General features: G+C 38.8%; 1 protein-coding gene across 3 annotated transcripts in view; it reads right to left on the bottom strand.

Annotated features, from left to right (window-relative positions):
- KIAA0825 (KIAA0825 ortholog) overlaps positions 1–27,876 on the bottom strand; it is a 250,061-nt gene that overhangs the window by 39,261 nt on the left and 182,924 nt on the right. The window contains exon 20 of one of the 3 annotated variants that reach the window (XM_042449196.1): positions 12,251–12,339. The exons of the other annotated variants lie outside the window; for them this stretch is intronic. Coding sequence (XP_042305130.1) covers positions 12,251–12,339 — 89 coding nt within the window. The remainder of the gene's footprint in view (positions 1–12,250; positions 12,340–27,876) is intronic. 3 annotated transcript variants of the gene reach the window in all.

The raw sequence follows: 27,876 nt of genomic DNA, 5'->3' as shown, positions 1-27,876 counted from the left end.
AAGCAGCTGTAGGATGTTTGTTTAGTTGCCAATGATTATCTGACTTTCTTGGGGAAAGTACTGGGTCTCTGGCTCCCATTGCTCTTTGGACTGAAACCCTGTTTCTTGGATTGCTGACCTGTCTTGACTCCCTGGAACTCTTGACCTTTGGACTTCCTTATCAGCCTGCCTATCTGATACCCTGGACCTTGGACTTCTGGACATATCTCTTGGTAATACCTCTGGTGCTTCTGGACTTGGAATCAAAGGCTGACTTTTGCTTTGCACTGGCTCTGCCAGCCGGGGGTTTGTTTGTTAGGTAACTGAGCTGCTCTTATCAGCCATTTGGCTGCTTTCCTGGACACATATGGGTCAAATGCTGATTGGCCAGAGATGATAAGATAGAAGGCAATGATGCCTCAGATTGGGGAATCAGGCAGCAGAGCCCAAACAGTTTGCTGCCTGCGTGACCAGGCAGGCCAAAGATAGAGGAAACTGCTGGAAACCTTGTGGGTCTGCAGCAAAATACGTGATAATGGTTGCAAATTTTACTGTAGCTTCTTACTTTGCAATGAGTCTTGTTCTACAAACTCTTCAAATTCTGACTTGGTTAGACTTTGCTTCTCTCAGACAGACCCGTAAGAAATAGACTGTTGATGCCCCACATGCACAGAAATAGGTCTGTAGCTGCTCTGTACAACAAAACCCACAGCTCTTTTGATGTACATACACTCAGAAAAACTAGTGCCCTACACACTTCAACTAAACCTACACAGTAGTATATGCTATCATTTGTCTATAACACCTGAAGACTTTATTGACAGCATTGTTTGGCTCCATTATAGATTATGACAATCATGCTGACTGCTGAGAGAAAGAGGCCACTTTACAGCAAGCCTGTATTCCACCTCCAAAACACAGCTTGATCATCCAAACACACTCCACTAAGAATTACTGTTGCACTTTTCTGGAATCTTCAAAAGATCTGCCTTCCTCACAAAGAATGTTCCCAGATTCCAGCCCCGTCACTGCCATCACCTGGATGTTGAATCACTGAGATAATCTAAAGTGAAAATTTCTTCCATTCATGAGGTTATGGACCAAGTACAATAAATGTGCCATTCATTGCTATGATAGTGAACTATTAATATTTTTGCAACAAATCTAAAAAAAAAATCATGATTGCTAATATATATACAAAAATAAAAGACAGTAAATAAAACATAAGCATGGCATAGTAAGAAGAAAGACTTGACACATACAATATTTGTAGTGGGGTTGATATGGGTGCCATTGACTCAGCATATTTGACCCTTGCTATCTATCTATCTATCTATCTATCTATCTATCTATCTATCTATCTATCCTGTTATAAATACAGAAGCTCCATATACTATCATCCATGTGATGCAGCTGGTTCATGCCCTTGGTTTATAAGCCACCAGGGAAGAGCCTATATTATAATAACATTATGTACCACTTTGTTTTAAATAGATGCTATATAATTACATTCTTGCATAGATTATTTCATTAATCAGACCATGGTCCTTTGATAAAACTATAAGGAGTGCTAAAAATCTAAAGATGTACAATCAGTGTGTTTAATTTTTCATTGGTTTCTAGTTAAAATCTACTTGCTCAAATCTAAAAAGGAAGAAGGGAGGGGGAGAAAAAACAGAACATGGCAGCACCTTGAAGACTGATTTTTATTTCAGCATGAGCTTTCATGGATATAAAACCCTCAGATGCAATACAGAGTGATATTAAAGCTTCAGGTATATAGCAAATTTATACAGTTGGGAAGTGAAATAAAATGTAATAGGATATAGAAAGATGCATATCATGTCCCTTGCACTAAAGTGTCAAAGGCAAGGTGATTATCTGAGAAATTCTTTAATCTTTCACCATTGTATATCTTATAATACTAAGAATACAGTAAGGGCAGTAATAACAACAATTAAAATACTGATATGATGTGCAAAGATCACTTAACCTGTATAGATGAAAATATATGAAAAATATTATAGCAGAGTATGCTATAATGCAGTTATATATGATTACATCATCTTAGATATTTAAATGAACTTTATAAAAGACAATGTAGTATGCAAAATGTGGCTGTTAAAAAATAATTTCTGAATGTTCTTTATATGCTTATCTATCTACTACTAAAAGATCCTCCTCCTTTCATAATACTCTATAACATGGTTACAAGTGCATTGAAATTCATCTTGTTAGAATGGTAGTAATATATCCCACCAGGACTACTGTTCCTAGTAGCAATTTAAAATAATTATTGTGAGACTTGATGCTAGACATCAGGTTTGCAATAGAATTACAATGAGGGAAGTGTATTAGAGACAAAACATTGCTGGAAGAAAACTTCATAATGGCGCAATTTGGAACTAAGCCTCAATTTTACAGTAATAGATTCTCTTTATGATGGCACAAAGGAGTAAATGCACTTAGCAAATTTAAATCTATTATTAGTCACACTTTGTGGATTGCAGTGCGGAAAGGAAAAAAGAAATTAGCTTTTTAAATATACTTCTTACATAAAACAGGTTGAATTCTGAAGAATTATACAAAAACTCCTTGTTACTGTACAAAAATACTGTCAGCTTCAGTAACTGTGGGAAGTTGCACATAATCAAAAATTGTTATAAAATATTTCTGTTCCCCATCTACCTTTTCAAAGTTAGGACACTCTACAATATCATTAAGCTCTTTGTCCTACCAGCACATTGTCTAATAAGAGAAAGTTAATTTGAGAATCTCCAAACTGCTCTCCATGTATGAAACTGAAAACGGGTAATACTTATAATTCACACTGATACTATGCTATTTTTAACTTGTTCTTCAGAACAATATTTTGCAATTACATTCAGTGATCTGATTCCATTATTCCATTATTAAATATTGTTAAATATTTTTAGTGTCATGTAGAAGCTGTGGCACTAAAAAACTACAGTCTGTTTTTCTTTTTTAGAAAACCTAATGTAGCTTACAGCATGAAAATAAACTTATAATTAAGTCAAATTCACAATTATAGAATCATAATAAACAACCATGAGAATTTACCATAAGACTAAACACAAATACAAAACACAAAACCAAAAGACCCAGCAACTCATAAACACCAAAATCAAATAATAATAATAATAACAATAATAATAATAATAATAATAATAATAATAATAATAATAATAATAAATTGATTTATATCCCACCCCTCTACAAGATGCAACACCACAAATGACACAACAGAGAAAGGAAAGCACACATAACATAGTAAAAGAAATTGTCTGCTGAAGGCAGTCTTAAAACCACCAGATTTTGAACAAATGCCTTAAATTGTAAAACACTGGGGTCTGTCAAAGCTCAATCATGGGGATATACCACAAGGTGTATGCCATATCTGAAAAGTCCTACTTCTCAGACAACAGTATTCTTAAAGAAGAGATCTTTGCTCCATGACTGGAGGACCAGACAACCTTTTAGAGAATTACAAGGCAAAACCAACAAAAGTATTATAGAATGCAAGTCCGCAGCAATTGATAGTGGGATAGTGGGGTTAAACATGATAATGTTTACTTATTTTTAGTGAGGCTTATTGTAATCTAATGCATCACTCTTTTGAAATTATTATAAAAATGCACTTAAAAAAAACCAGAAAAGCAAAAAATAAAAATAAAATAAAATAAAATAAAAAATCCTCCTAAGTGACCCCCCTCACAACATTTTAATAGTGATGAATAAAAGGTACTTGCTCCTAAGGCTGAATCAGCTCTGTAAAAATAATACAGTTTGACACTACTTTAACTGTCATGGATCAATGGTGAGGAATTCAGGGATTTGTAGTTTTCTGATGTATTTAGCCTTTTCAGTCCCTGAGTAGATGGGACAGGAAAACATGGGCTGAGCCCATGCTATTCTGACCCTGGTGCTCACCTGGGTTGGTCTCCCAGCCAGTGTGGGGATGGGCAGGCTTTTACATGACTGTCCCTGCAGTGGCCTGTGGTGGACCCACTACTGGTACAAACTCCCTATCTTTTAGCATCATCGCTCTTACTGAGAAGGCCCCTGTCGCTGTGTCTGATGCAGAAATGGGGCTGCACCCATGTGGCTGTGACCCTTTTCCATGTCAGATGTGGCAGCATGAGGCTTCTCAGTAGGGGCAATGCTGCTGAAAAGTAAGGAGCACAAGGAGACAATTTAAAGAGTCAAAGTTTGCCATGGAGTTTCCAGGAACCTGCAGAAAACAAGGGGTCAAACTGTCCACATTAAAGGCCGTTTACCATGCCCTGATCATGGCACTGGAGTTTTGGCCTGTGTGGTCCAAACAGCCGGGTGGGGGCATGGGGTTTTTGGCATGTGCAGACTGCCCCTCTGTCAAAGAACTCTGGTGCTACAACAAACCACAAATCCCAGGATTCCACAGGATGGAGCCATAGCAGTTAAAGTGGTGTCAAACTGCATTTCTGCAGTGCAGATTCAGCCTAAAAGGTAACAGTATTATTAGTTAATATTTGGAAGAATAGTTCCCTGTATTCTCTTTACCTCCCAGATGGATTTATGACAAGTTATACTGTTACTTGTAAGAAATTACTTCTAATCTCTTCATAGAAAGACACAAAAATATTATGTTATTTGTCATCAGTGAAATCAAAGTGATCCAACAGATGCTGTAATGATTGTCCTACAAACTTCCACGCAGCTGCCAAATTTAGGAAAATATATACTGTAGGGATTAAAAAGTAATAGCTTTCCAGCAGTAAAACATTGCAGAATACTCAGAACATGCACTACCCTTGTAAGAAAAGAACTATCTGAACAAAAGGAATCTCTCTATAACATACCAGTAAGAACTGCATGTTTATTTCCTTAAAATTCCTCATCTGGAACTGCCCTTACATTTTGTTTCAGAAGTAGCATCACATCCAGTTGAAAATACATCCATATTTCTTTTTAAAGCTGAACAATTGATGCCAAATCAAAGACAGATCCTTCCAGACTTCTAAATCCCTGACACTGGGCTTAAACCTAAATCATAAACCCTTTTGAATGTCATACATGGAGAAACACTCCATTGCACCTCTTGGATGAGAACAAATGGAGCACCTATCTGAATGTCATTGACTTTCTGGAGACACTTCATTTGATGATGCCTCATTAATCCTCCTAATGATTCCACAAACACAGTGAGACAAGTAAAGGAGTCTAAGATTGAACTCAGAAGTTTCACATGAGGGAGTATTTAGGAAAGAAAATCAATTAACCAAAGCTACCATCCACAAAATAAAGTCATAGCTAAGCATACCAATACAGACTATGTTAAATTTATTATTACTTGGATCTGTAAATGAGTCACATTTATTCAAGGAGGGCAACTATTCTGATCACTATGTATGTCACAAGTTGTATGTCACAAGCCATATGTCACAAGCCTGCTGGTCTTAATAAGGAACTAAATTGAAGGGGTAAAGTCTGTTATGATAACTCTTATGATTCATTAGAATTTTTACAGTGCTGCTATGCAATAATATAAAATCTATAGTTTCCTTCTTATAATCCAGTAGGCATACTATAAAAAGGATGAAAGACAAGGATGAGAAGAGAACAATATGTACACAGATTAAACTGGAAAGAAGGAAGTAAATAGTGCATTATTTGTAACAATAATACAAAAATTCATCTGTGAATGCTGCCCTCACAGAGACACACATAATAAAACAAAATCTAAAATCCACAGAACTATGGTACCTTTATTGGCCAGTCAAAATGCACAAAACACACAGTGCAAGCTTTTGAAGCTTCTTTGTCAGGCAAAAGACGTTAAATATCATACAGGCTGAAGAAAAAGTGAAAGTGTTAGAGTCACAGGCCTACATTTTGTATAGATGTTGTTTCTGCTGTAGTTCAGTTGGTTTGGAGGAATCTTAATGTAGGCAGAGACTCATGCCTCTCTTGGTCATGCGGGGACTTAGACAAAGGGCTCCATTAGAAGCAGTAAAGTAAGCTCTTTTGGGTTCTGGGCTGTCTGATGACACACATAGCAATCTCATTGTGTTCATTTTGATGTCAATGTAAGACTATCCTGTTCTGTTAAGTAAGCATTAGCCCATATCCAGGTAGATTTTAAAAACAAATAAAACACTTCTATGTTTGCCTTAACCTGGGTTATTTTCTGCCCACAATGAAAATTCCAGTGAACTGCAGGGTATTAAAATGCCCATATCTTCTTGGATTTTGTGGGTGCAAAATCAAGGGTGTTTTACAGTACCCAAACATCCAGTAAACATGCTCACATGGGTGAAACATTTGTTCTGAGTAGCTATCAGCCCTCCTTGTTTGCAAAATATATAACATTCTGCATTCATGGGTTTAACATTCATTGATATGATTATTTGCAAGTTTGTCAGTGTCTGAATGAGACTCTGAAACGTTTGCATAGTGGGTATCTGAAGTTGTACCACAGCATACTCATACCGATACAGTAAATACAATGGGCAATACAGGCAAAATTTATCAAGGATTTGTATGTAAGAAACATTTAACGTAAATATTCTTATAATCTGTCCTACATTAAAATAATGCTTCCTGTAACATCTCAGAATTATCTCCTCTCTTGCTTCACAATGAAGTATTAAAATAATTTAATAAAAAAGGTTTCCTCTCTGCCTTCACCTTACGGAAAACATAATCTAGGAGCCAGAATTGTGAATTTTTTAAAAAGTTGATGAAAAAGTGTGTGAAAGGATAAGCATATGTTGTATCTACTAGAATATTAATTTCCAACATCAGCTCAATGACAGCATCAATTTTTTCTGGAGTAATTAAGTAATCTTGGGTCAGATCCAACTTATGTGCAGCAGGGAACCCTGCAGAGCAATTTCTTGAGCAAGTGTCAGAGGTGTCAAACTCTCCATGACATTGGGTGAAAAACAGAAATACTTTCATTATCAATTCATAATTGGAGAAAAGACAAAACATTTGTTGGCTCAACATTATATAGTGCTCTTCCGATTTTTTTAAATACCATAATCATTTATGTCTGTTCCTGAAGTAAAAAGTCCTAAAAATCCCTGACAATTCTGAAATTAGCTTCAGTACAACTAATGCTCCAAAACTTTTATCCTTTAAAAAAAATGAATGAGATTTTTTTTTAAAAAAACTGTGAACATGAAAATATGTTATTTATTTCCTTTATTGTTTTGGCATAAGAAGAAGACTGACTAGTGTCAACAAAATGGTTTTTATTTCTTGGTTAGAATAGGAGCTATATATTCAATATTTTATTTTCATGACAGAAATCATACTGTCTTCATGCTCACATTCCACCATTGAAATAAAGTCATTCCTTATGGGGGGAAAATGACTTTTAGAAACTGCCTCCTAGATTATTTTCCATGTTTATAAATCACGGTCAGTTTGTATGGTGAAAATATGAGCAGAATGTATTTCTGCTGAAGTTACTGTTTATTGGTAAATCCTTTATTGTATAATCCTCTGCATCATCTTCATGTGATATCATCTGCCACAATACATATTTTTAAAATGAAGACACCCATCTTGACACACCCCAGGAAGAGTTCCATAGGCCAAGACGTTGTGTTGATCCATGCCAACAGATCAATTTTATCTGTTTGCATCTCAGTATTATCAAGTTAAGTGAATGACCTGTAACATAAAGCTAATGGAAGGTTAAAGGTCCATTCAACACTAAGAAATCCCCCCAAAAGTGGTCATCACAACAATATGTCCCTATGGTCCCTCTAACACCAGAAGCAGCATGACTCTCTATATAAGGTGTTGAGCAGCACAGCAGGGGGGATAACACTCATTTTCCTGCTTGTAAGATGCCCATAGGTAAGACTGGATGCTATCTAAACAGAATGCTGGGCTAGATGGCTTTGATCCAGCTTGGCTCTGTTTACAATTCTGTTTTCTTAGAGTTACTTGGAAAATCATCTCCTCACACTCTTGCCACTTTCAAGCATGAGTCAAGAGACAAGGAAGTCTTCAGATGCAAATGATGCCATTGTTACTTTTAATAATAATAATAATAAAAAGATATGGTCATTGAGCACTTACTTGAGCTTCAGCATGATTTCATTGCTGGCTTGGAAACCCTTACTGTACCCGTAATACCCTAATTATTGCCTATGTATAGGTATGTTGGCCAGAGTACCTTTTATGAGGAGGGGCCACCACAGGGGTGAAGGACAAGGGAAAGTACATCTGTCCTGTCTTCACTGTGGTTGTGTCATTCTGAGAAGGCCACTGTGGTGGCAAAGGAGAAGGGTCAGTGTTCCCTTTTGGCTAGGGCAGGGGTGAAGCAGTGGCCTCCTCAGGAGAATGCCACAACCACAGTGAAGGCAGGACAGATGTGCTCACCCTTGTCCTTCACCACTGTGGTGGCCCCTCCTCTGGAGGAAACTGCCACCGCAGCAAATCCAGGAGGGGTGCACTCACCCTTTTTTGCCCCCATGGTGGCCTCTTCCTCAGGGAGGAAGCTATCATTGCAGTGAAGCCAAGAGAGGCAGGCTTACTTCTCCTCACCATCCAACAGGTGGAGGGCCTGACTGAGTATCATTCCTCTTATGAAGTGTCACCCGGTGCAGGCTTATCCTTGCACTACCCTAGGGATGGCATTGCTGCTTTGGACTTGTAGTTGGGTTCCATACACAAGATCTTGCACATCCTTGGATCAGATGAAGGCTTTACACATTAAGGATATACACAACGTATCTCTATATAGAGAGCAGTGACATAAGGCAAGATTTGGGTCAAATCCTGATTTGGTGTTTTTAAAAACTGCCTCTTTGGCTTGACAGAATCACACCAGTCCACTTTGATTTGGATTCTCAACCGAAGTCAAGCTTCAGAAATCGCAAGTGCCTTGTCTTAGTTCCTTTCCCAAATTACTACAGACTGAGTAGTAAATTAGAATCTGAGAATCCCTTATCTGAAATGCTTGGGATCAGAAGTGTTTCAGATTTTGAAATATTTGCATATACATAATGCAATGTTTTGGAGATGAGACCCAAGTTTAAACATGAAATTCTTTTATGTTTCATAGATACCTTATATGCATAGCCTGAAAATTATTTTATACATAAATTTTAAAATACTGTAACTTTGTGCGTGAAACAAAGTTTCCGTACACTAAACTATCAGAAAGCAAAGGTGTCACTATCTCAGCCACCTATGAAAAAAAAAGTTTTGGAGCTTTTTGGATTTTCTGATAAGGGATACTCAGCCGGTATAACCTTTTTTCTTCTCAGAATTTGATGTTTTTGGGCATAATAACCCCTTAGCACTGCTGTAAAACTGCCAAATTGCACACAAATTGGTATGGAGGGCTTGTGCTACACACCTTAAAAATCTGTTATTTTAAAAGCTATAACTTCCAATAACTTGTGGGTTTTGTTTGCTTGTTTATTTTTGATTTCATGACAAAACTGGAAGGAATTTACAGCCATAGTTGCATCTTCAAGGGAATGAAAGCTAGCGAGTTTCAGATGAACAGATACAGTGAATTTAATGCAAGAACCAAATTTCCATTTGGAGAATATCCCTAAAAGGATGTGTTTATCTCCCTGTGTTCCTTGTGGAACCCTGAAAACTTTTATAAGGACAACTTCAGTGCTTTATGTATAGGTTTAATCCTAAAACTTGGTAATTAATTCCCCCTCTTATCCAAAGCTTCAGAAGGAGAAGATGTCAAGCTTATGATGTAAAGCCTATGATACTGAAAAACAGTATAAGACTTTTTAGAGAGTGGACTGGAAAAATAGCCATCTCATGGCTCTGTTCTTGCACTAGCTTAATGCATACTGTTTGGACACTCCCTTGTAAAATAAAGCATTAGGAATAGATGTCAGGCTTGTCAGTCATCCAAAGCTATTTATTCTTTCCCACCTTTTTCTCAGCCTTGCTATTTTCACTGAAAGGAAACCTAAAAGACATTTCTCTCCCTCTCGCTTGGTTTTCTGAATCTTACATGGAGCTTTAGTTAGAATCCAGCTTCAGTTCTAGTACATTTAGAAAGAAGTCCACTTTGTCCCAGGAAAGCACCAATACTGGTCCAAAATGGCCTGATTCAGTTAATGCTTTGAGGTTCACCTGAATTCGATGGATATCCCTACTACATAAAATGAGGACATTTACTTGTATTTATAAAGTTTGTCCGTTTTAGGTTGTGATTACTTTCAGTGTGTCAGAAAATGAATATAACACTCTCCAAATGTCTCTAAGAGACGGATCAGGCTTACCTTTCACTAAGGCTCTGATGATACTGCTGAACTTGGCAACAGCTATGCTTTCAGTATTACAGTTTAAAACAAAGTACAGCTTTTCCCACATAGCATCCTAATTAAACAAATTAACTATGGCACTGACTACAAATGTACACACTAGAGTGCTGGAAATGAACAGATACAATGGCCAAGTCTGTATTTAATTTTAATTAAATTTCATTCTGTAGCTCAATTAATCCACATCTCCAAATGTCAGCAGGACCAAGGCAAATGGAATGACATCTGCTGCACTGCACACTGACTATAAAACCTTCACTGCATGATACAGCTCTGGAAGCATACCAGAAACATGAAATATCTTCACTAACATATAGAGGTCTAACTTGGAATCAGACTATCACAAAAAGAAAGACTTCAAAAAGAAAATGACATCACTGTCATTAGTATATTGCTTGGAAGGCAAAATAAAGAAGATCCAATCAGAAGTGTTTAGATAAGTAGAAAATGCATTAATTATACATGCTTACTTTCCATCTCCAGATAATATTGTTTTGAAAGAATGCTGTTAGCTTGGGATATTATGCTGTTATTTTTTAACATTAGTACAATGTAGCTACTATTTTTAACATATCAGTAAGAGAATGGAGGTTTTACATTATTTGTGTTCTGGTGATAAAGCCAGAACTTTCTGAATAAAACAACAATAACAACAGAGATTAATGGACTTTTAAATCTTAATGTACCTGTACATTCTAAGATAAATCTAAAATGTAAAAGGAGTAGATAGAAAAATAAAGACAATCTTTTCTATCATATGGCAATGACTGCTAGGATATGGAATACTTAAAACAATATTTATAGCAATAGTTCTCAAACTGTCCAGTCATATTAATGGCTCTGTTCTCTAGTGAGGCATTTAACATCATGTTGCCTTGAAGGATATGTTAATCCATATTATGGCATTTCTATAGCCAAGCTTGTGATTTAAAAAAAGCTTAAAATGGGCAAACACATGCAGTCCTGAGGGCTGTATCTGATTACTCTCTATTATACAGTGGATTAACTCGTTCATCCCTTGAGTCTCAAATGTATGATGCTGTGCACACTCACACTCACTGTTCTGGGACATCAGTTACCTTGTTAGAGCCAAACTCAATATGAGCTGCACCCACAGTGGCTATTCCTATTCTTGAATTGGAATATTTCAGCCGAGCCTAAAAGGTTTATGTTCCAGCAATGTACTAATGTAACAAAAACTCCTCAACTAGAGTCCTCCATGAAGCCAGACAAATGGGATGGGACAAATTTTGACACAGAAAGCTCCAATGATACAAACTGCCAAGAAAGACACACTAGTGAAGTTGGATTACTGCCTTCTGTATATATCATGACTACTGTTCTTTACCATACTGTGCAGGTTCTTGCCACAGACATGGAAACAAGTATTATAGTTTTATTTATTTATATCATGGCTCTTCCTCAATATTTAGACTCAAGGTATCATATACATTCATAAAAGCAGAACAAATTAAAAACATACAAAAAAATCAGATGTAATACATAGATTTTTTTTCAAAAAAGCAATTAACCATTCTGCATAATTTAAACCATTTAGAATTAACTACTGAAAACAATAACAACACCAATAGCATACTATTAAAGCCTATTTTAGATACTTACTGAAAGCCTGTTGGAAGAGGACATCTTTCACTGGCCTTGTTCCCACTATGGTTTAAACCACTAAGCTTTCCACTTAATCTGAATCGCTGAAGCGATTCGGAGAGGGGCCCCACGGTTTTTACCCATTTAGCCCGCGTCAAAAAGACACTGGTAAAATGGAGTGTTTTTTGGGCTGAATCAATTTATTTAGAAATAAATCAATTCAGGCCAAGTGGGAACCAGGCGGATTCGAATCCACTCCCTGCTTCCTGTGGGCGGGGGGGGGGGGGGGAGGAGCTGCAATGGCCCCAGCCTATTGGCCTCTAAAAGTGTCCCTTGCCCCTCCGTACCTTCTCTGTGACCTTCTCTGCTGTGACACAACCCAGCGCAAACATAGTAGAAACCACACCGGGACAGGAACCGAATGAAGAATTCGGATCTGGAACCAGACAATAAAGTAAGTGGGAATTAGGCCATTTACTGGCAGAAAGAGAGCAAGGATGGAGCCTCTTAGCTTCTCCAGTGATGGAGTTCTAAAATTTGGAAGCAGTCACTGAGAAGGCCATTTCCCTTCTATATACCAATCAAACCTGGGAAGGTGGTGGGACTCAAGTATTGCCTCAAAAATCTTAAGAGCTACAACAGGTTCATGTAAGGAGAGATGGTCCTTGAGATATTCTTCGCCCAAGGATTTTACAGGTCATGATCCCTAATTTGAAGTGTGTCTGGAAATAGACTGGAAGGCAGTCAACTTGCTACAGCAAGATACTTGTATGTTCCCTGTAACCAGCCCCAGTTAACAAACTGGCTGTATCTGTTTGGGCCAACTATAATTTCTGAGTTCCTTTCAAAGGCAGCCCCATATGAACAATATTACAGTAATCTAAATGGCATGTAACTAAAGCACTTGTCACCACAGCCAGTTCAGCAGAAATTGCTATACCTGGTGCATTAGTTTCAGATGTGCAAATGCACGCCTGGTCGCTGCTGGAACCTGGGCATGGAAACAGTTTCTCTGGAATTAAGTGGGATGCAGTAAGAGAGGAAAGTATCATAGCACACTGGTGACACTTGACCCAAAAACTCAACATGATCTATCCCAGTGGTTTCCTCCATACAAGAAAAAAGCACAGGCAAAAAGAACAGTACCCTAAAGGACTTCCTAGGTCAATGGCCAAAAAGTTAAACATGAGTCTCCAGAACCAATTTCTGAGTGCCTCGCCTTCAAGGGCAGCCAATGTAAAACAATGCCTCATACTTGGCAGTGTGGCCCAGAAGGATGCCATGGCAGATGATATCAAAAACCACTGAAAGGTCCAGCACAACCAACAGGAATACACTCTCCCTGTCCAGTTGTAAGCACAGGTTCTCCACAGAGGTAATTATCTGTATCTCACACTAAAGCAAGACTGAAATGGATCTAGATAATTTGTCTTATACACTGTAGATTTCAAAATAAATAAATAGAGGATTCATACTGACTGGTTTAGAATTGTAGAATTGTTTTTCTATTTACAGGACACTAGCAGAGCTTACTTAGTTTGGTTCTACACATTTAGATATGTGCTGTGAATAAGGTTGCCAGATTGTAACTCTTCCAGATTCTCAAATTTCTGCATCAAAACCCTGGGAGCTCGGGATGTCCTTTGGTGATTCTACATGTCTGATGTTAAAAGAGTCAGCCACCAGTGACATTGTTAAGCATCACCCACAATTGCACAGAGTATGCCAATCAAATGAAAAACACCCAAGTCTAATAAATAACAACACACACACACACAGTTTTTCAAGCTAGCCCCATGACATGAAATCCCTTCCCCTTGCCCCGAGGGTTGCGTAAAAGAGAAACTATGCCCTGAAACTCAGGGTCTGGTTGTGAGGTTTGGGAATTTTTGCTGAGGAGACTTGTACTGATCACTCCAAAAAAGAAATGTATTAGGAGTACCTGAATACTTTTCCAGCCTGAATTAAAATATGAGAGAACATGAGTCAACAGTGCGATGCTAATAAGGCCAATGAGATTTTAGGCTGCATCAAAAGAAGTATAGTGTCTAGATCAAGAGGAGTAATGGTGCCACTATATTCTGCTTTGGTCAGGCCTCACCTGGAATATTGTGTCCAGTTCTGGGCACCACAATTCAAAAAGGACATTGAGAAACTGGTGCATGTCCAAAGGAGGGCGACTTAAATGGTGAAGGGTCTGGAAACCATGCCCTATGAGGAATGACTTAGAGAGCTAGGGATGTTTAGCCTGGAGAAAAGAAGGTTAAGAGGTGATATGATAGCTCTGTTTAAATATTTGAAAGGATGTCATATTGAGGAGGGAGCAAGCTTGTTTTCTGTTGCTCCAGAGAACAGGACCCGGAGCAATGGATGCAAGTTATAGGAACAGAGATTCCACCTCAACATTAGGAGGAACTCCCTGACAGTGAGGGCTGTTCGACAGTGGAACAAACTCCCTTGGAGTGTGGTGGAGTCTCCTTCTTTGGAGGCCTTTAAGGAGAGGCTGGATAGCCATCTGTCGGTGATGCTTTGATTGAGATTTCCTGCATGGCAGGGGGTTGGACTGGATGGCCCTTGTGGTCTCTTCCAACTCTACGATTCTATGATTCTACTATAAACAAACAAATAAGTCTGGCCAAAGGAACTTTCTTCTTCTGCTCTGTCAAGCCAATAGGTCCATGATGATGGACCTCACAATTTCTTATTTTCCTGTCACCCTATATCCGTATCACTGCAAATACCTAGTGGCTTCTGTCAGTTTTCTCTTTATTAATTCAAAGCCCTACCCTTTGGGCTTATCTCAAGTGTCTTATAGAGTGCATGAATGTAATGGTGACTTGGTATGTCACAGTGTTCTGTTTCCTTGATGACTGCTTCCTTGTGGTGTGTACTCACATCTCACTCTGACCTTATTGTTGGATTAGGGCCTTTAAGCAACCACAGGAAGTCTCAACGTGTGCCTGACCTGCCTAATACATTCATTACACTGGTGCATTTCTGGATATGAGATCTACAAGAGCCTTCCTCTCAAGTGACAATTCATGAATCTCGTTACTTTAGCTCAACAAATGTTTGGAGTTCATCGTCCCATGGTCTATGTCTTTCAACACGTTTTAGGCTTTATGACAACAGCAGTGACTCATTTTTCTAGGCTCTGTTCCAGAACTCCACAGCAGTATTTTACCAAACACGCCACTTGGGAAAGAAACAGCGAAAAGGAAAAGGTTGTGAGGACATTTCTGTGGGTCCCTTCTGAATGAAAGGCAGCATACAAATGAAATAAATAAAATAATAAATAATTTATTTGTAAATAGTGACCTGCAATGTAGTGCCCATCTTGTTTTTCTGGCTGCCATAGCATTCTTTTACTGTCACTATGGGCCGGTACACACTGGCAGTGAAACGTCGTCCCTCTTTGCTGCGCAGTGTTGCCGCAGCAACCAAATCATGGAGCAAAGCTGTGCTGCAAAAAGGAACTCGTCTAAAGCAACTTCTTTTTTGCGGTGTCGTAAGGGCTAAAATGCAGCTCTATGACACTGCTTCTTCTAAGGGACGTGTGGGCGCTCAAGATACCCACACGTCATCCACATGCCCTCACGTGGGTGGTGCCGCTCAATAATGGCACTGCCCACATGTCATAGGGCTTGGGAGTGTGCGGTTGGTGCACGCTCCCAAGCCCTACTATCGCTGCCAGGGTGCTGCTTCCTGGTGCCTGTGATTATAAATTCTTCCTTCTCAGTTGGAACATTCACTGCAAGTCCAAGGGAAATGGTGGCTACACTTGTCAATGTTCTTCAAATCCTCACAGTCATCAAAATGATTAGAGCATTCAAATCATTTGCTTCACTTAGAGTAATTCAGTTTGTAGCACACAATGTAATAGCCATATTTTATGTGAACAAATAAGGAGGGACTCTATTTCGCTTAACAATCCTTTGAGATTTGTACATTCTTCACTACCTTATTTTCAACACAATAACATCCTCATGGGGCATCTCAGTTGCAACCAAACAACCATGATTAGTTCATTGTGACTATAGTATTTCACGCTTATAGTATCTCCAGGTGGGGTGCACCCATGTCAGGCATGTTCACATCCTACCTCAACAAGAAACGCAAAAGGTACTTTATCAGTGCAGGAATGGACTTCAGGTGGATCAGTGTGGGTGTGCTCATGTCCAAAGAGCCTTTCTTTGTTTCCACCTGATCATTAAAGTTCCAGTGAAGATGAGGGGTGATGAAGTGGAATGTATCCTGCTTATTCTTACTCTATAGTTGCCCTGGCAGCTATAGTTCAGCCCTCTTCTTCTGTTCAAGGGAATATTCATTTGGTTGCCACAAGTCCTAGATGTGCTCATGGTAGCATGCTTCAACATCCAGATCTCTTCACACTTTTGTTTAATTGCTTGGAGACTCAAATCACAATTTCCAGACATAGTCATTGCTAGAGTCCTGGAAGCAGCATGTAAGCTTTCTACACACTGAGCCAGGGTTGTGATGCATCTATAGGTATTCCAGTCTGCCCGTGCTCAATCCAAACTGTGTTTTCTGTTTGAAACAAACCATCAAGAATTTACTTTCTCTTGGGTGAACCTTTATCTCACAGCCATTTCACCAAACCATTTTGGATTGATGACTGAACCACTGGTCAAATTGTTGTTGTTTGCAAGGCCTTTCACACCTCTATATGCTCATCACTTAACCATTGCCAGTGTAATCACTGTCTGTAGTCTAGTCTAGTCTAGTCAGAAGGAAGTCATTTGAACCACTGCCTTCCTATGATTAAAAACTACTGATTTTGAATGTTGTACTTCAGTATCCATCTGCAAAATGGGTGACCAAATTTGTGATGTATCCTTCAGTAGCTATGATTAGAATTATGAAGGTTGTTTCACAGGGGCTCTCCAGACTGCCCCAAAAGGGTAGGCTGGAGGCATCCAGTTTTTCTCCAGAGGGACGCGACAGCAGCCAAACTGTGCGGCGTCCCTCCACGCCAAAAAGAATCTGGAAAAAAATGGGTTCTTTGTGGCATGCACGGATGATGTCATCAGTGTGCCATTGCCGCCACTCTGTCGCGTCCATTATGCAAGCGTGGCGCCTGTACATGTTGACGTGGCACCTTGCGTCATGATGGATGCATGGCCCGTGTTGGCAGGGTCGCACAGTCATGGTGCCGCTAGCCCGAACTAGGGTTCAGAATGTGTGGTTGCTGCGCACTCTAGAGCCCTAGAATTGGTGCCGGTTTGTACTGGGCCACAGTTTCACCTAGGTCAGATAATAGTTTTACCAATCTTCTAAGAAAACCCATAATCTGCTCTAATCTGTTTTAATTTCATACCCTTAATATTTGCTGTCTTGGTGATACATTATATTGTTATGTACCGTAAGACTCCACTGTTTTTTGTTTGTTATGCAAGACTGAGAAACAGTGACATCACCCGACCTGGTGACATCTGGGGCAGGGCTTCTGGGGGCGGAACTTCTGGCCTGCATGCCACATGGGAGCACACACCAGTGAATTGTGTGTGTGGCCCCGCAGCAGCCCAGACAGGGCATCCAAGGCCTTGTGGCGGCCTGGATACAGGACCCAAAGCCCCAGGAAGGCCCTGTAGGGAGTGGGGGACTGACCGGGTGTTACCCCTCTTCTGGGGTGTCATCCAGTACAGTCCGAACTCCTGAAAGGACTTTTAATACTGTGCTATATTACAGGTATTTTTATTTCTTGACTTTTTGATGGATATGTTTTAATTTTTTTTCAATTTTATGCCTATCTTAATTATATTTTAACAGTAATTTTTTTTCTACCTATAAATGTTTGTATCTGTATTGGTTTTAATTTTTGTAGGCTGCCTTGAGTCTTGGCAAAGCAGGGTATAAAAAAAACAATAACATCATATTATAGGAAATTATAGAATTACAGGAAATGGCATAATCAATTGCAAAGAACAGTCGTACTATGCAGAGGTTTATAGATTCATTTTAAAGCTCATTTTAAAATATGTTTTATTATGAGGTTAAGTTTTGAGTAATAAAAGGAGTGGATATATTCAGTATCATAGAAGCACAAGACAGCAAATTAGAAACCACAGTTCTCCTATTTGTCTGTTAATCCTTTTATTTTTGTTTTTAATAGTTTGATTTGTAGTTCAGTGTGATTTGGTTTCCCTATATGCTAATTTTAGTTATATAAAAGATAATGCTGTATTAATTATTGTTATTGTTGTTATTAAACTAAAATAGTTTTTAAAAACACATAATCAATTGTGGATACTCAATATCAAATATGTTAATGATTTGCACAAGACAAATCCTGCAAAAAATCGTCTTAAACTTAAGTTGTTTAGTGGGTACCAAATGAGCCTTGTCAAATCAAGTCTGTTTCCCTGCAGCAGTTTTGATTCATATTTAGTCCTATTTAATAGTATTTTTTGGGGTTAAAAGTTGCTCCCCATTCTGTTATTTCTGTATAGATTGGACAATGGACCAGAAATGAAAATAAAATTCCAGGCAAATTCAAAATGATGTTGCTGTACTTTAAAGATCTTCATGTTTGTGACCTTCATATCAAAGAGCATTCTTCTCCTCTTGTAACATACACATACATTAAAAAGTGCTGGTGAGGATATGTGAGGCATTCTCAAAATCAAGAGAGTTAGATATACTGTGGAATGGAACAAGGCCTTCTTTGTTGCTGCCTATACCTGAGGACTGAGGCGGATGTACAGATTAACTGTTCTCTGTGCCCCCACCACTCTATTTTCTAGAAAAAAGTGCTAGATTTGCAGTTTAAACCTCTCCTTTTGATGCAACAGTGTTGTAGTAGCTTCATTCTTTAACTGTTTTTATACTTTATATTGTGTTATTGTATTTAGGTAAACTATTCTGAATGCATCTGAGGAAGTAGACTTAAGTCTATGAAAGCTCATGCTGCCAACTTCTTTCTTTAGTCTCAAAGGTGCTACAAGATCTCTCTGCATACTGATTCTACAGACTATCATGGTATATCTTTGTATTCTGATAAGGATGGAAGTAAAAGTAAAATAATAAAAAGTATGGTAAAAGTGATGAAAAAATCTACATATACCATAAATCTACATATAATTTCTATAACTGGGGTCCAAAACACACTGCAGAAAGAATCCAGTTTGAGATTGCTTTAACTACCCTGGCTCAATGCTAGGAAATTGTGAGACATTTAGCCTTCTTTCTCAGAGAGCTCTGGTACCACAATAAACAACAATTCCCAGGATTACCTACCACTGAGCCAAGGCATTTAAAGCAGTCTCAAACTGGATTATTTCTGCAGTGTGTTTTGTTTGTTATGCAGAGATAAAGAATGCATACAAATTCATAAACACAGTAAAAAAAACCATAATTTTTTTAATTAATATAAAAATAATTCAAATAAAGTATGACACTTTTGCTTTGGCTCAATAGATGTTTTCAAATACAGAAGCTGTTAGAGCATTCACAGAGAAGCAAGCCATATTTAAAGACATGAAAAAGTTTTCTCCTGGTGAGGAACTGTGGAAATATGGATAGATATTGTGCGAAGTTAGACTGCTTAAAAGAGAACAATAGATGAGTATCTCTCAGGTCAGGATTAAATGTCAGCACTATTTCCACATCATTCAGGGTATGTTGAAATGTAGGAATCAGAAATTATCCCTTTTTTTCCCACTGATTGTTTTCAATTGTTATAAGTACAGCAACACTGGAGCTACTAAACTTTATTCTGAAGACGAAAAGCAAATCTTCTGTTCTATACTGCAGCAAGATCTCATGTCTATTTATTGCCCCTGCCTCTACCATGTTACACTGTGCTGAAGCCAGGATTTGCCATCCATCTTGTTATTTCAATGACTGATTCAGTACAGTATCAGTATTACTAGATACAGAATTTATTTTTGCAGTTTAAATTTTGTTTTTTGTTTTTTACGTTGGGAGAAGGTGTGGACTCAAATCTATGGTAGCATTTGTTCACAATATATTAAAAGTATTCAGATTTTGTAAACTGAATCCTCACCACCCCAGGCAGCCAGCAGAAGCACATAAATCACCCACATTACACCTTTATTTGAACTTTGTCTTCATAATCCTATGGGTTTTCTTTTGGTTAGGGAGGAATATAGGCTCCAGGTCCATTTAGTCCTGGAATGTTATGCAGGGATTGCAAGGAAGGTTGCCAGCTAATGATGTACAAATGATAGATTTTAGATAGATGGACAGAAAAAAAGATAGACAGACAAAAGACTTCACTTTGCTCTTCTCACTGTATAAGAATAACTAAGCACCAACATATTCACTTAGCACCCCATGATATTTATGGGCACAGGAGAAGTCACTGGCATGTAACAAGGAGGAACTACATTTAGAGGTTGTAATGGCTGCTGCCTCAGCAAAGTCTGTAGATGTTAATATTCCCCGTGCTTCTATTTTTGATTTCCAAAAAACTGCCCCAAAACATCCCCTGCTGTTGGTGACACAGTAAAATTTCAGGTAATGAGGTAAGGGGCACACTCAGGCTCTTTACATGCCAAGTTGAGGAAAATTAATTTTAATGCTAAAAAGATGAGAGTGTTGGTGCAGACGGTCACTAAATGTGACCAGCTGCTATATGATACTAGAATCTGGAACAGGAATCCTATTATAAACCAAACAAGTGGAATAGGTTCTTTTACGCCATCAGTACTTTCTGATGCTGAGAAAAAGATAGCACAGAATTAAAAAATCCACTTGAAGCACCTTATAATGTGTTTGCTATTTTTAAAAAAGTACTTTAAAAAGAATATATTTCTGTGCAAAACGTCTTGCTGTAGAGAACAAAAAGTATAGTACCATTATTTGGTAAATGAAAAGGGCACTAAAATGTGTGCACAATTTCAAGATTTCCAGATCTGTTCATCATGCATGTTTTTATAAAAAGCAGGATGGGTTGGAGAAAAAAGGCAGGGAAAGAAGGGAGGGGGAAAAAACCTTACATGATGTTCAAATCAAGTGGTACCTATTTATCTACTTGTTTTTGCATGCTTTTGAACGGCTAGGTAGGCAGAAGCTGGGACAAGTGATGGGAGCACACTCTGTCACACAGTGTTTGGGCATTGAATTGCCAACCTTCTGACCTTATGATTGTAAGAACTGGCATCTTAACCACTATGCCATCAAATAAATATGTTCCTGGATAAAACAGACTATCAAGACCCACTTCAAGCCTGGAAATAGCCTTGGTCTACTTGATTTGTTATTTTCCTCAGAGGAGATATAGAGACAATACTACACCATCAATACTTTTCAGCCTTTTGGCAATGAATACCATTGCTCATGGTATCCTCCTGGGGTGGATGCTGGAGGCACTGGATTACAGAAGTTCAATTACTTGCTTCAAAGTGATTGTCAGAGATGAGATTGGGATACTTCTGCTCAGCTGCAATGCAGTTACATTGTTAGGGGCTGTAAGATTCCAGATTGTCTTCTACATTGCTTAATATTTATATGAAAACACTGGGGGGTGTCATCTGGGAATGACATCAGATGACACCCAGCTCTATTATTCCATTCCATTTGTATCAAAAGAAACTCTGCATGAGATTAGACTGCTGCTTTAATACAGTGGTAGTGATACAGTGAAATTAAATGCTGATAAGACAGGGTAGATAAGTAATTCCCAGGTCCTGGTTCAGGAATTAGGCAGATAACACTGTTTTGTATAAGGTTAGCATTGTGTCTTGCAGAACAGACACATAGTTTCAGTAGTCACTGATGAATGTGTAAGCAATCTTGAGTGCCATTCTTGTGAAAAAGATGGAATACAAATACTGTTAATAAATAATAATAATAACAACAATAACAATAATAAATATTCCAAAACTGTTATTGAAGGGCCAGATGGCCTCAGTGATAAGAAGTGTTTATTACTTTCTAAAACTAGTCACTTGCTATGTCTGTTTCTGGATGAGGATAGCCCAGTCAGGGTAATTAATGTTTGTCTATGTCTAGTATATGTCTAGTCAGGTGTTTCTGACTAGACTATTACAATGTATCCTATGTAGAGTTTCCCTTAATGACAATTCAAAGGCTGCAGCTAGTGCAAACTCCAAGGTGTGAGAGAACATACCACACCTATTCTGAAATCTCTCTACTTAATGCTTGTGAGCCATTGGGCTCAATTTGAATCTGGCTACATAGACTTCAGTCAATAAAACCCCCAAGAAATAGGTCTACCACTCCATTACTGACAGCAATCCAGCTAGCATTAATGTAGAAATCTCTGTCTCGCTGTGTATGTGCCTTCATGTTACACATAATCTATGGAAACTCCATGAATTTCATAGGGTTTTCTTTGGTAAGGAATAGTGAAAGATGGATGGTTTTGCCAGCTCCTCTGAAATATAGTCTACATCACCTGGTATTCCTTAGCAGTCTCCCATCCAGTTACTAACCATGGCTGATCCTGCTTCAGGATCTCGTGCAACCTCTAGAAAGGCTGAAAAACCAGGTAATTGTAGGACCACATTGCAGTACTAACCAATGTGGGAGGGCTTTGCCCTGGAGCATAGCTGTTTTTGTTAGCCGTCAAGCCAACTCTGACTCATGGCAATGCTATGGATGAGACATATCCATGCCCTCCACTGCCTTGCCCAGATCCTGCAAGCCCTTGCCCGTAATGCCCCTAATCAAATCTATCCATCTGGTCTGTGGTCTTCTTCTCTTTCTTCTACCCTCTCTCTTTCCTAGCATTATTGATTTTTCTAGTGATCTGCGTGCTTTCTTGTTATTTGGCCAAAGTACTATTTGGCCACATAATGATCTTAACTTGATCATTTTAGCTTCCAAGGAGAGCTCTGGTCTAATCTGTTCAAGTACCCATTTGTTTGTCTTCTTGGCTGTCCAGAGTATCCTAAGTATGCTTCTCCAGCACCACATTTCGAATGAGCTGATTTTCTTTCTGTCTGCTTCCTTCACTGTCCAGCTCTCCCATCCGTACATAGTAACTGGGAATATAATGGCCTGGATGATTCTGACTTTAGATCATAGCACTGTCACATTTTACTTTTATTTCAAGGGGGACCTTGAAACGGTGGTACATGCTCTGGTAACCTCTCGGTTGGATTTCTGTAACGCGCTCTACATGGGGCAACCCTTGTACCAAACTCGGAAGCTTCATTAGTGCAGAATATGGCAGCTAGGTTAGTCACTGGATGCTCCAGGACTAGCCACATAACACTTATTTTGCAAGATCTTCATTGGCTGCCCATTCGCTTCCGAGCCCAATACAAGGTGTTGGTAATGACCTATAAAGCCCTAAATGGCTTGGGCCCAGGGTACTTGGAGGACTGCCTCTCCCCATATAATCCGCCCCGCACTCTCCGATCGGCCGGGAAGCAATTGTTGAGGGTTCCTGATACGAAGTACACCGTGACTGCACAGAGGGCATTTTGCAACTCAGCCCCGCAGCTTCAGAACTCTCTTCCCGGCGAGCTCCGCTCGGTTACCTCCCTTGACCTGTTTAAAAAGAAGCTGAAGATCTTACTCTTGCAACAGGCTTTCCCCCAGATGCTGTGATTTCTGCTCTCTCCCTGTTACACTAGCATTTTAAGCTAGTTATTGTTGAGGTTTTTAACCATGTAATTTTTATCTTGTTTTTAATACTCTGATGTATTGTCATGGACTTTTTATGTGGATGCTGTTTGTAAATTTGTACATTGTGTAGTACCTTTGTTGTAACCCGCTTTGATCTCTTTGGAAAAGCAGGCTATAAATAAACAGTATTATTATTATTATTATTATTATTATTATTATTACTTAATTGCCTAGTTTTTAAATTTTTAAAAAAACATGTACAACTTTTAGAATTTGTCAAATGATGGGGTAAAAAAATCACACACCCCTACAGGAATTTAGAAATAAATGTGCATCCTCTTCTCATATATTTATCATAATTGGGTATTTTAAATATGAAATTAAAATTTATCCAAACAATTATTACAACTTTAGTATCTGAATTTGCTTTTAGATGGCAGTTTTTAAAACATTCTCTGAACCGAGCACTTTGAATCACTACACGGAGCAGTGATGCTTGCTTTTTTGCAGCCAGTGTAACTCTACACAGAAACTTTTCAGCCTTTGGAGATGGATATGTGCTTGTCAATCAGTAGCATTTCATTCTCTGAGGTTTCAGGGTCAAAACATCAGATCAGGAGGTAGTAGTTTCTTGGACTGTCAAGAGTAGACCTTGAAATGTTACAAGGAAGATGATCACACATGCATTTGTTGCTCGATCAAGGCATGGGACAGGGTCGGGCTGCAATGGGGGGAAAACAGATGTTATTGCACACAAAATTACTGTTGTGCTGCCGGCTGACCACCACCAGTCCCCAACCTGTGCTTATCCCACTGATTTTGGTAGTATGGAAGCTTTCTGTCCTTCAAAGTTGGTTGGCTTGGGGACAGGTGGTGGTCAGTTGGTAGTGCAGCAGCAATTTCATGTGCAATAACACCCATTTTCCCCCATTCCAGCCCGACCCCATCCTGTGCCCAGATCGGGCAAAAAGGTAAATGTGATAATCTCCAAGGTTTGGGATACGGGACCATAACTGATTCTGGATCAGCTGGAAACAGGCATCTGGAATCAGGTGCAAAGGTAGTCCAGGTAAATGGTCCCAGAGACAGAAGAGAAAACTAATTTTTGACAGTTGGGTAAATGGCATCCCACATTCAAAGTGGTTAACATAATTAAAAAACAAAACCAAAGATCAAAGTAACAAGAATACAAACTCTAGGACAACGACCAATAAGACTCCTCATAGCGTGGGAAACAGAGTATGAACAAACAATAAATAGATTAAACTAAATCTAAAGTTTGTATTAAAAAATAACATTTTCCAACACTAGCAGACTGCAGATAAAAAGGAAGATAAATTTTAGACAGAGAATACCATGCATGAGACTCTCTTACATAGAAAGCCATCTCATGCACTGCTACCAGTAATGGCTCAAATGGCTACAGATTATCCATGAAGGCCTCATCAGCTGATCTTAATGAACAGGCAAGATCACATGGAAGGAGAAGATCCCTCAAGTAGCTTGGTCCCAAGCTGTTTAGGGCTTTAAAGGTGAACTTCGAATTATGCTCATAAATGAACTAATGGATGCCTATCTAAATATTAGGTTGTTAATCTTGCAAGAGAAATATTAATTTTAAACTCTGGCGCGTTACAAACCGTCATAAGCGATGTCCTCAGGATGTCCTAGGTTTAAAAAGGGGTGTCACTTCTTAACGCCCCCAGCCTAGTACGTCCTGAGGACGTACAAGATGGCAGCGCCCCATCTACATGGGGCCCACCATGATGGCGTCACAAACGCACCGCCTCCAAATGAGGCGGCGCAGACGTGACACCGTCACGCCTCGCGAGGGCGCTTAGTGCGCCCTTTCGTCAGAGCAGGAAGGAGCTCCGAAACGGAGCTCCTTCCTGGTCTTGCATCGCTGGGCGCAGCCTTTAGATGGCTGCGCCCAGTGACGCAAGGGAGAAAGGGGCCAAGCGGCCCCTTTCTCCTCCTCCCCGCCGCCGCAGGGTGACCTTGGGGCTTGAAGCCCCAAGGGCACCCCTTTCCAGGCCTCGGGGAAGGGGCCTTTTGCCGCTTCCCCGCAGCCTGGAAAGCGGCTGATCGGGGCCTCAGCAGCTGCCGCTCTAGCCACTGAGGCCCCGATCCGATGGGGAAAGGGGCGGGTGCAGGCCGCCGCTTTTCAGCGGTCTGTAACGTACTTCTGTTTAATTTTTACCACACTTTTTGACTCAGAGAGCTTACTGTACTCTTTAAAACCTTCCACACTACTTGCTGATTTTAAATAACTAATATTGGTACTATATAACTTCACACTTTTTAATTGTCTTTTAAAGGCCTCCTGAACATGCATATACAAATTACAGAAATATAGTAAAATAGCCTGGTATAATTTTAAAATGTTATGTTATACACAGCATATTTAAAATTACTATCTCTGGAAATAATATTTTACAAGATATGGCTGAAAGCCTATGGTACAACAGCTTATAACTCATTTATACCTTATTAGACATTTCCCTTTCTTCCATAATACCATTCATCTAGCCTACACTTCATGCTGAAGTCATGCAGATTGGAGTTGACTCTCAATTACACAAAGTCTTTCTCCAAAGATGACAGTCCAAATACAGTAGAGATAAAATACATCAAGGTTTGAAATAGGTCCGTTCAGCCCCAGTGCCGCTTCATCATGAAATGATATAATTCACTGATGCCTCTGCCTAGCCTAACATATGTTCTATTCACAGCCTGCGTCATTCTTCATTTGTAATTATTTCCTTTTTTTTTAACCCATCTTGTAATACTTTGCTTGGCTGAAGACAAATACTGTACTGAAAAGCAAAAGAAGTATTATCATATGATGACCTGTTCCAGGGTATTAAACCCCTGTCAAGGTTTGATTCTAACATGGGGTATCGATGACAGTACATCAATTCAAGCATCATGTCCTGAATTAGACTATATTAATTATCACTTGAGTGCAGGATGCATGAAAGTGCTGTTTCATTGACTAAAAAGATTTGACTGAATAAAAATCCATTTCTCATCTGATTGCTTATGGATAAAGACATTTTCTCTCTTTGTCTTGCATTGCTCTTTATTAAATATGATATTTATAAGATTGTTTGAATAAATTGTCTCAACAACAGAGTTAAGTATTTTAAAACAAAGAAAATTAAATGGCATGTCTATTAATAGTAACTATCTAATCATGTAGCAAAATAAATATTTTAGTTGACTACTACTTTGTTAAAGAATGTTATAAGTAAAAATGTATTTAAATACAATATATGTATTAATATACAGACACATATATCTATATATACATACACAAGTTAATAAAATATGTCAATTTATATTATATGTGAATTAAAATAAATGAAGAAGAAAATTAAACTTCTGAAATACTACGCAGGGCAAGCAATACAAACATTGGTTCTAATGAGCATTATATAAGTTTTAGGAATTAGGTAGTAAATTTGGTATTTAATTATTTGAAATTATAGTCTGCTGCTTTTAATATATATGTTACATCAACACTATGATTTTAAATATAGTATTGCTATGTTAAATGTTGTTAACCTGCTAGTTTTCTGTTTACCTTTAGTCACTGCTTACAGGTCTGCAATCAGAACATATTTCTTTGTACAGTACCTAAGAGAGAGAATATTTTAGGGATTCGGCATGTATTTTCCATCTACAGTGGCATGTGCCCCTAAAAAGTCTCTGAGGAGTTTTGTGGATCTCTTTGAATAGTATGGGATGGGACACAGGGGACAACTAAGGAAGGGTGAATCCCATCTTCCCATGTGGCACATCCCATATTCAGAGATCCCCCAACCCTCTGGAAGAATTTTTAGGGGTTGCAGGCAACTGCAAAGGTGAGTGAAAATAGAAAGTTTTCTTCTGTGAACTTGTTTGTTAGAGTAACTTTGTGGTGAAATTAAATATATTTATTGGCTGAGGATGAGTGTAAGGACTTAGGAAGTATGAACTCAGCACCTAGATGAAAATAATAACGGGGGGGGGGGGGGGCTACAGAAGTCAGCAGAGAGTTACCCACAAGATTGCTTCCAATTTCAGCAGAATCAGATAACTCCCATGTGTAAGAACTAAATAGAACAGGAGTGAGAATCATATAGTTGGGGGGGGGGGGGGGAGGATGCCCCATGTAATCCTGGAAAACCCCTTCCTGGCATCCATTAATCCCCTTAACACTCAGAGCACACAAAAACACTTATTTGGATTAGACTAGGTCACTGCACTTGCTTCGAGGAAACCTACCCCAAAATAGTCTTAAAGTATCTTAAAATGTTGTCTTAATATGATGAAATGTCACATTTAGTCCACCACAATGGCAACCATGACAAGGTTCTGGAGGTCCTACAGGGGAGTTCAAAATGGTGCC

Source organism: Sceloporus undulatus, chromosome 2 (assembly GCF_019175285.1).
Source record: "Sceloporus undulatus isolate JIND9_A2432 ecotype Alabama chromosome 2, SceUnd_v1.1, whole genome shotgun sequence".
NCBI classification, from domain to species: Eukaryota; Metazoa; Chordata; class Lepidosauria; order Squamata; family Phrynosomatidae; genus Sceloporus; species Sceloporus undulatus.
This window is presented reverse-complemented; position numbering and strand designations above follow the sequence as displayed.